This window comes from Poecilia reticulata, chromosome 9, assembly GCF_904066995.2.
Source record: "Poecilia reticulata chromosome 9, P_reticulata-male-v2, whole genome shotgun sequence".
Classification (NCBI taxonomy): Eukaryota; Metazoa; Chordata; class Actinopteri; order Cyprinodontiformes; family Poeciliidae; genus Poecilia; species Poecilia reticulata.
This window is the reverse complement of record NC_088838.1, coordinates 27,482,589-27,493,119: the sequence shown is the minus strand read 5'-3', so window position 1 is coordinate 27,493,119 and position 10,531 is coordinate 27,482,589. Positions and strand designations below refer to the sequence as shown.

At 38.1% G+C, this 10,531-nt stretch overlaps 1 protein-coding gene across 1 annotated transcript in view; it reads right to left on the bottom strand.

Annotated features, from left to right (window-relative positions):
* Window positions 1–603: 603 nt before the first annotated feature.
* Window positions 604–10,531, bottom strand: part of jak2b (Janus kinase 2b) — a 31,529-nt gene continuing 21,601 nt past the window's right edge. Inside the window, exons 20-24 of the mRNA XM_008418031.3 lie at window positions 9,842–9,966; window positions 9,580–9,752; window positions 7,372–7,489; window positions 2,366–2,479; window positions 604–1,387 (exon numbers count right to left, since the gene is read on the bottom strand). Coding sequence (XP_008416253.1) covers window positions 1,280–1,387; window positions 2,366–2,479; window positions 7,372–7,489; window positions 9,580–9,752; window positions 9,842–9,966 — 638 coding nt within the window. The 3' untranslated portion in view covers window positions 604–1,279. The remainder of the gene's footprint in view (window positions 1,388–2,365; window positions 2,480–7,371; window positions 7,490–9,579; window positions 9,753–9,841; window positions 9,967–10,531) is intronic.

Here is a 10,531-nt window from a genome sequence, read left to right as displayed (position 1 = left end):
CTTCTGGTACAGAAATGTTAAATAATTTTCAGTAATGTAATTTTCACATTACTTAACAGGATATAAACTTCTTTGGGTCAACTGGTAACTTTACATAGCACCTAATAAAAATCACATCTGGGATTTTCCAAGATTCCAGACTTTTATAGCTACATGACCCCACTTGTTCAGATTCTAACAAATAAAAAATACCGTAATTATGCTGGTGATACCTTACATTACTGTCACTTGGTGACTTAACTAATTTAAGCAATGAGCAGATGCACAGAACAAATGTGTGGATGTGCTATGACTTTCTTTAGTTGAATAAAAACAAAAACTTGGGTAATTCTTTTTTTTTTGGACCAAAGAAGAGGGATTACGAGCTAACACACATCTTCAAATTGAACAGCTAAATTTAGTAGTTTTACAGAAAACTGTAAAAATACTAACACATTTGAGTTTTAGTGTATCTAGCTTTTAAATTAAGGTAATGTAATAATAAAAAAAATCAAAAGCATCACATGTTCTGCTAATTTCCCAGTGGATTATGTGATTTCAACTATACATTAAATTTGTGAAATGGAAGTTTTGAGGAAAATGAAGGAAATGCATGTAAGGAAATTTCTTCAGATATATTCTTTATTTTCACGCCACCTCTCACAATGAAAACAATGACAGATTGTTCAAATCACCTTTGTATGCACATACTTTAACAATGGCAGTTGCTGGCATTTCAAATATAGTGTTAACATTATTTAAATTAAAAAAATTATAAAATATTTCTGGACATATGTACACAATTTACGGCTATAATACAGTTAAGAACACACATTTAACAAAAAAAAGAAGCTATCAGTCCACTTCTTCTCAGGTGACAGAAAAGGGGATGGTAAGAGCTAGCCCAGCTAGCTGTATGGACCTCTCACACACACGCACACGCAGACGCACACACATAAACAGAGAACTTGTTCTCCACAAGCTTCTGCAGCTTTAGTTCTGGCAACAGTCTCGTCACAGTCTCTATAGGTGCTTCAAGTCTTCTTTTAAACTTTGACCAAATACAGTTTCAGCAACATCCGCTTCAAAAGTTTGACCATCCAAACATTTCCAGGCCACTCAGCTGCTCCACATTACACAAATGCCTTGCTGGAAGGCACCTCGGCAGTAGTTCTCGAGCAGATCCTTGCTCCAAGTCACGGCGCTCCACTTTTCTTTGCTTTGGTCTTCATCCTTCTGCCACAATCAGGGCAACAGTGTTTCAAGTGTGGTGGTTCAACGTGAGGAGGGCACTTGACTTTTAAAACTCCTCAGTGTCCCTGATCAGGTCGATGCGCAGAGCCAGCTCGTTAAAAGACGGACGTGAGGTTGGGTCTTTATCCCAACACTCCTCCATGATCTGGTAGATCTGGAGAGAAAAGGAAGAATGTCAGCAGATAGTAAAGGAAATCAATCATTAAAGGTTTACGACACAGAAACATTTACAACAGAGGCGTCAAAATCTTTTGTCACATGGGCCAAAAGAATTTGTGGACAAGAAAAATATTAATCATTTTTTTTAAATCATTTGTTTATTGTAGGAAAGTGATGTCATCCATAATGGATCCAAAAGGTAAAAAGGATTTTGCTGCATTGAAAAGAAAAATATAGTTTTTGAATTCTTTTGGACTCAATTGAACAAATGTATTCTCAGTTATAAGAACAGGGTCACTTTGGGTCACTTTCTTTCAAAACGTTTTAATAAATTAAACAAATGCTCTAAAAGTCTCCGATCTGCATAGATCTACTTATTTACTTTATTTTTTATTTGATACAGATCCAAGAAACAAAGATCAAGACCATCTAATGTCTGAATCACAGTGTGAATAGCCATCGCTAACTCACAACACTCAAAACTAGAAGGACCTTTAACAGTTTCAGTGAAAGGATCAACAGGAAATACAATTATAAATTGTATTAATTACATACAATTTTATATTATGAAAGCTTAGCTATAAAAAGACCAATACTTCATGACGTACTTAACTTTTTCCATTGTAAGAAAATTATGTCGATAATAATTTTACACTGATTAAAATTAAAAAGCGCAAACCACTTGTGATGGATCAAATTTGAATCATTCAAGAACTGCAGTTGGGAGCCGCACAAAATCAGTCCAGGGGCCACAAGTGACCCACGCGCCACACTCTGGACATCCCTGATTCACGTTGACATGTTGGTTTGTGTAGCGTGACAAAGCACAGCTGTCAGAGGAAGTCGTTATCAAAATCTAGTGGCAGTTGCTGTTATATAAAGCAGTTGGTAGAACTTAATAAAAGCCATTCAGGGCTGTAGTAACAATAATCTGTCACCAACGGAGCTCATAGATAAACACAAAGGTTCTTACCTCTGAAGGACAACCCAGGGGCTGAGGCAGCCTGCTGCCTGATTTGAGGAGCTCAATGAGGTGATAGACGATCAGCTGCCCCTGCTTATCGTTACCCATCATTGACATAAATACCTAAATGGAGGAAATAAGTGGAAAAAAAGATGGTGAGTTTGAGGCCAAGTAGGAATTTTTCAGACTAAAATCACAAACTTTAGTCCTTTAAGTCACAGACAAACACAAAGTAGGACATAAAAATAAAAGCAAAATAAAACAGTTTTTTAAACATTTTTTAAAATTATAATCTGGAAGAGTAGCACATATTCACATTCATCCCTCATGAGGAAATACTTCCTAGAATCTCCATTCACTGAAATCCCTCATGAAGAAACACCCAAACATTCAGACAAAAGACTGAATATCTGCTTTTCTTTGCAGAATAAGTCAAGCCTTGCCGCAGAGCTCAATGAGTTTAGGCCTGGACTTTCACTCTGCCTGTCTAACATAAATAATCTTTGTTTTAAACCATTCTATTGCAGCTCTGGTGTAATCTTGAGTTGTTCCCCATCTCTATTAGCAAACCTCCTCCCCAGTCTCAAGCCTTACGTAGCCTCTAAAATTTTTCTCTAGTTATTGCCTTGTATTTAGCTCAATTCAACTCTGACCAGCTTCCCAACTAAAAAAAAGAGGGAAAAAAAAGAGGTGAAGTAATTAATATTTATAAAGAAAATGTAAGCGAGAAAGATATGTGAATATTTCACATTACTCATTCAGGCCCGAGTCCAGTTGGGAGATGTTTTTGGGGAACTGAGCCACATGCACATTAAGACGTGAAGGATAACGTGCCTTGGCTGTCAGGTTATTGGAAAGAAGAGCATGTCTGGAGAGGGTTTATGTTTAATGGCGCTGTCATCCTACATGAATCAAACTGAAGCCTGCTCTCTGAATGTACGCAGTGTTCTCAGAAGTACAGAAAGCCTTTACATCTAGCGTTCAAGCGAACATCATGAGTTCAGTCTGCTCAGGTGAAAACAGGGTGAAAGACTCCACCCTCAGGCAGTCGAACCATCTTTTAGTCAAGACTCGCATGTCGGGGCTCGTTTTTGGCCACTTTATAAAAAAACGAAACAATGTGCTCTGAAGCCAAAAACAGAAACTGTGTACACTGTACCCGTGTCTCCTTAATGCGTTTGCTCAGTAGAGGTCCTGCATGTCTTTTCAAGTCTAGAATTTCTCCAAAATCCTGTCAATTTCACTTGGGTGGAGGCATTTTATAGAAATGTTTAGCACTTAATTTCACACTGTCTTAAATGTTGCAAAAGACAGTTTTAGTTTCTTAAAAAATGATGAATGAAAAACAGAAACCAACAAAAGGATCGGAATAAAAATGGATCATGTGAAACGCCCAAACTGGAGTAATCTGATTGGATTCAGATCGATAGGTATGAATTTGTAACCCACCTGTAAAAATTGGTTCTGATCAGGTTATTCTGATTGTGGCACAGCAGCATAATTGCACAGGTGACATATTTCTACCTTCAATGGCTAGACGCCATGCAGGAGAAGCAACACAGGTCTGCTGATTTCTCACGCCGTAACGCAGGGAGACCCACAGCATGTGCTGCTCAGCTTGTAGTTTAACCTTTATTATGAAATGGCGCTGGTCCATCTGGGCGCCACGGCGACACAGAACAGACAGACTGCGACTGTTTTTGAGAAGTGGAACTTCAGTCTTTTTTTAAGGAACATTTTAAAACTGCACGTAAATTTATTCTGTTCTGGATTAAACATCTTGATTGGATTAATTAATTTTGTGCCCATACAACCAATACATTCGGATAATTTAATCTAATCAAGGAATTTTGCACATGTATACATAGATATTATGTAGTGAAATGGACAAAAAAAGTGAATTGCAGAATTTTTAGTTTGCAAATAATTATAATGCCCCTTCAAAATAATAATAAAAAATGCCTCATACTAATATTTTTTTATTTTATTTTTTGTAAAATTACTCTGCTACTTGAACCACTCTTACACTTTTTGAATCTAATCAAATCCAGCATCTCTCTGCTATCAAAAAGGCAGAAATTCACATTTAAGGAACCCATCTCCCAAAATTGTCAATTAATTTAATAAAATAATTCCTGGAGGTTTCTAATCCCCCATCCCTCTACAAAAAAGCTTTTTCTTCAGACACAGAAAAGAAAAAACATGCGGTAAATTGCAACACTTGGCATCCCCATGTGCTGATGTTGGAGAAGCCTCGAGGGTAAACATCATTTCTAAGAACGGGAAATCAAGCTATGATGCAAGTTATAGGCAAATTTCAAGAGTCTACATGCAAAACTGCAGAAAAAGCACCGAACAGTGAATACATGTTCAATTTATTTTAAAGATTGCACTCAGAGGTCCAAGTTATTAAAGTTATTAAGTGTGTTTTTAAATTAATAGGTCTGTTCAGAAACGTGCAACGCTATACAGCAGGAGTCATTTCATAAGGCGACAGTGTAAAGACCAATTTATCACTTTTCATTTTTCATTGTGGGAATTACAGGATTGCTAAACCTTGGTTAACCTCAAATTCAAGGACTTTCCAGGATAATTTCATCAAATTCAAGGACCAAATGCAGCAGCATTTACCTACTGCTACAATATTATCAAAAAATAGTTTTAAATGGACTGAACTTATATAGTGCTTTTCCAGTCATTTTGACCACTCAAAGCGCTTTACACTAGAGTCACATTCACCCATCCGCACTCAAACGCTCACACATTCATACACTGATACACAGATCGGTTAAGTGCCTTACGCAGGGGCACATTGACTTGGCAGGAGGAAGCTGGAATCGAACCTACAACCTTCTGATCGCAAGCCCACTACTCTATCCACAGAGCCATGAATCAATACAAATCAAATTCAATAAAAAAATAAAAAATAAAAAATAAAGTTGTTGGATCAGAATCATGACAGAAAGTGAATTGAATATTGAGTCTAATAGGGCTGTTATAAACAGTGACGGTGAGACGAGGTTTTCAAACTTTAGGCTCAAAGATACATTTAAGCAATTCTCAGTTAGTATTTCAAGGCTTTGTTACCTTAACAAGAGAAACTGATACAGACTGATACAGACTTGTTGGTTCATCATTTTTATTATCGACTGACTCAACCTGACAGGCTATTCATCCACGAGAGGATTGCACCAACTGATGCGTGTGTTGTCACGCACATGTTGTCTAAGTACAGGAAACACAAATTGCCAATCAAAAATTAAAAATAAATTACACGTTGACAACAGCTGTCATCTGTGTGAAATGTCAAACCCTAAAAAAAAAAAAAAACATTCCAGGACTTTTAATGATGGGCGGCGTTCAAATCTTCAGAAACTTTTCAGGACGTTTTCGAATTCAAGAATGTGAACCCTATAATTTTTTATATTTTATTGGAAATATATATATATATATTTAAATTTTCTACAGTTTCCATGCTTGATTTTAAAGTTTTAGTTGTGACCTTTCCTGTGAATTACATGTGTGGGAAAGATACTTTTTTTTTAGAAGGCATGACACAAGCCAGATAAAAACAACTAATATGACCTTTGACAAGATACTTTCATGAAGATAAACTTCAGGGACACTGCAGCTAAGAGAAAATGATTCATCCACTTAAGGCATGAAACCGTGTTTTACCAGCGAACGTTTCACCTATTCAGCAGACTTCAGCTTTCGGTTAAAAATTATTTTACAGGAATCTTCCCATCACGTATAATTAACCATGATTGATATTTGGTAATTTTTCTAATATAAAGACAAAACATTAAAACACTAAGAAGAAGTTTAGATACATTTTGATGCTCATGCAGATTGGTGATGAATATAAAAATTGGCCACTGTCAGAAACCCACAAATCAGATCTTTTTTCCAACCAGTGAATGCACCACACTAAGAGCTACAGGTTGGGGCTGACATTTCAAAGAGCACGCCCTCATGCTGAGGTCATTGCTCTTTCCCGACAATGTAGCTGGCAGTTGCAAGCTTCAGCAATTCACCAGAACACAACCATTAATCCTGAATATCAGGATTGCATTTGCATTTGTACCAAATGAAGCCCAATGCAGATCATTACTGGTGTGTATTTAAGTTGGTGCTCTTTTTAAAACTATATTTGCATCCACAAACGGTGTATATTCTTGAAATGAGCCACCAACTTGGAGGTTAAGCTTTTAATAGGAGGTTAAACTTTAAGAAAGAAAGGAAATGCTTCCAGTGACGCACATCTTGCCCTCTTTGTTTCAACTCTGTCTACAAAGACACAATGAAAGGCTAAGGCTCTGATCTCAATCTCTCTTTCTGAGCCACTGGTTTTGGATAACAAAACATTCATAAATATTTTACAACGTTATCTCAGAAATAGTAGAGAGGAATCTCATGGGTGTAGTAAAGCTGAAGTAAATCATACTGGATTAAAAAGAAAGATGCATTTGTTGATTTGCAAAAGCAGAAATGCATTAGTAAACATGGATTTAAAGAGGGTAAAAGTTTATAAAGTCTATTAAATTAGTCATATTTTGAGGATGCATTAAAACATAACCTGTAAAATATATTCTCTGTTATAAATGAGAGTTAATTGGACATTTAATGAAAAACTGAAAGGTGTAATTGTTTATAAACCTCCAATTTCCAAAATTTCTACTTTTAAATGCCATTCGCACTTCTGGAGGTTTTTTTAATAAAAATAAAATGGGTGCAGAAAAAATACCATATTTCTAGGACTATAAGGCACACTTAAAGACTTTAATATAAAAAAATATATCACTGTGCGCCATATAGTGCAGAAAATACTGTAAGCAAATTAAAACAGAAAAAGAGAGCAGTGGAAAAAGCAGCCAGCTGGAAATCTACCCTGGAGTCACCAGCGGTAGCTTTGTGTTTGGCTTACTTTATCAAGTTGCTAGCAGTCGCACCGACATCAACTGGATTAGGAAGCAAAATGCAATTCACACATACAGACGAATTCAGCTACTTACTGCAGGAGGGCTGCAGTTCTTGTAACTGTGTGTGAAGAGCTCATACAGCACCACTCCGAAGCTCCAGACATCTGAAGCCACAGAGAACTTGCTCTCAGTCAGTGACTCAGGGGAATACCTGCAAAACACACGTAAACAGGCGGGCTTTACACATGTCATGGTAAAGCATATCAGAGCATATAAAAAAAACAAAAAAACTGAATAAATACCAAACTGAGTGAGTGCTGTTAACTTGTGGTCAACTTCTGTGCCATACAGAGTTGAAACTAGAGGTTTACAAATAATAAATATAAAAACAGTCTCACCGTCTGAGACCAAATGTCTCATTTTAAATCAGCTAGAATCTACAAAAAGTATTTCTATTTGCTAAATGCTGCTGTAATGGGAGAAACAATATGTGCCTCTCAGCAAGGAAGAATCCATTATGCCAAAAGGAATACAAAAAGCCAGATTGCAGTTTGCAAATTAACACAAGGACAATGATGTTCATGTCTGGAGACATGACCTGTGATCCGTTTAAACTATTTGGTCATAATGACCATTGAAGGAAAATCAAGGACGCTTGTACCATGCTAACTGTGAAGTATGGTGGTGGCGGCATCATGTTTTGCTGCAGAAGGAATTGGTGTGCTTAATAAAATAGATGGAATCACGAGGAAAGAACATTATGTGTTATGAACATTAAGAACACCAATCACATTGTGAAGTTCGCGGATGACACAACGGTGTTGGGCCTCATTACAGATGATAATGACCTGGACTACAGAGAGGAGGTGGAGGAGCTAGTAGTTTGGTGCAGAGAGAACAGCCCGATCCTGAATGTTGACAAGACTAAAGAAATGATCGTCGACTTCAGGAAAAATTGGCCCAGCCACTCTCCACTGCTCATAAATAGTTCGGCTGTGGAGGTGGTCAGCAGCACCAAATTTCTGGGGGTGCACATCACTAACGACCTCTCCTGGACTGTGAACACCGCGTCTCTAGTCAAGAAGGCACAGAAACGTCTGTATTTCCTGCGGAGGATGAGACGAGCACACTTGCCCCCACCCATCCTCAAGACGTTCTACAGAAGCACCATAGAGAGCATCTTGACCAGCTGCCTCTCTGTGTGGTGTGGTGGTTGTAGCGTCTCCGACTGGAAGAACGTGAGGAGAGTGGTGCGGACAGCAGAGAGGATCATGGGGGCCACCCTTCCCTCCGTTCAAGACCTTTCATCCCGGCGCTGCGTGTCCCGAGGTCGAAACATCGTCAGAGACCCTTCACACCCACAGCATGGATGGTTCTCCCTGCTGCCCTCTGGAAAGAGGTTTCGAAGCATCCGGTGCAGGACATCCAGGTTCCGAAACAGCTTTTTTCCACTTGCCATTAGACTGCTGAACTCCCAACCGTATTGCACTTGAAAATCTGGTCTCCACATTATATCTGCCTCTTGCACAGAACAAAGAACTCTTTTACTGTTATTCCTTCACTCTATATTTTTCTATATTTATATACGTATTTACTGTCCTGAGCTGTATGCAACGAAATTTCGTTTTGTATTCACCTTGTGTATGCAATATGACAATAAAGTTTAACTAACTAACTAACTAACTAACTTATGTGAAATACTGAAGTTGAAGCTCAGGTCCAAAGGGACCGTGGTTACAAAAGGGTCCAAAGGGACCGTGGTGCTCCGATTGCAGTTTTCTGTCTGATCGCCGATTACCAATATTTTAAAAAACCTATCCTGCCAATTCCAATTTTGGCTGATACCATTTTTTTGGGGGTCTGAAATGTTGCTCAATACAGCAGAAAAGTTGTTGAACTGGCAACAGTGGGATAACTATTGTTACCTGTCAACATGCAGACATGACCTGGTCTGTCAGTCAAACTTTTCTCAGAGGACAGTGGTTGATTTTTAGACCTCTGCTGAGGCAGATAAGATCGGAGGATAAGATCGGCTTCAGATCTAAAAATCAGCTGATCACCAATCTCCCAAAATCAGCGATCAGCACCGATAAATCAGCTGGCCAATAAATCAATGCACCCGTAGTTACAAAGTGTTTTCAGAACAACAATGAAGTCAATGTTTTGGTCTGATTTACCTTCATACAGCGAGGGGAAAAAATGTGCATGTAAACTTCTGGATTCAACATCGGCTGTCTAGTTTACTCATTTTGTCGAATTAAGTGCATTTGTGACATATGTAACATAAAAAAAAGCTCTAACCAGAATATGGGACTCTCTCCCGGCTCTTGGACCATATAATACTCTTTGTCCTGAGGCAGAACTTTGGTGAGGCCGAAGTCTCCAATTTTCACTCTGAGCTCACTCTCGACTAGGATGTTGCGTGTCGCCAGGTCTCTGTGGATGTACCGCTTACTGGACAGGTACTCCATTCCCTGTTGACACACACAAAGACAAACAGGAAGTCCAGTTGTTGGTTAGAGGCTCGGAGCAGGTGCTAAAACTTCAGGTCACGCTGCAGCACCTTGCAGATCTGAGAGGCATAGTGGACCAGCTTTTTATGGTCGATCCGCTCCATGTTTTTTATGAGGTAATCGCGAAGACTTCCAAAGGGAAGATACTCCATGATGAGGCGAAGATTACGTCGACCTGAATGGATGCAAGGAAAACAATGACATGCCAATAACACACAACAAGATAATGACTTTAATGATGCTCAGTGATTATTCTATTAAATAGTCTGACAATTAATCAGATAAAAAATATTCACATTCTGCAGATTTTCATCTAATAATTTAGGACTTTTTTCACAATACCAGAAATACATTAAAGATGAAAAAATACTTTTTAAATTAGAAAATAGAAATTGTATTGCCTAAAACGCAACAACATAGTAAAGCACCTAGACATCCAGATTGCTTTGATAATCATTTCTGAAAAAATGTGTTACTCTCGGCGATGGGGCTGAAAACTTATGATAAGAAATGTTTATATTGTGATATAACAACTGATCTATCAGTTGTTTGTTTTAAATATCTGAAATTCAGTCAAACTGCTGGTGTGACCTTTCCTGTTCCACAGTTTTATTTTTAAATAGTTATGAGGGAAAGAGGCAAAAACCTTACACTGCTGCTGTGCAAGTTATTCAACAAGTCGTTGCTAGGAAACCACATGTTCCTCAACGTGTTGTTAGGTAACCAAAGAGTGAGTGAGT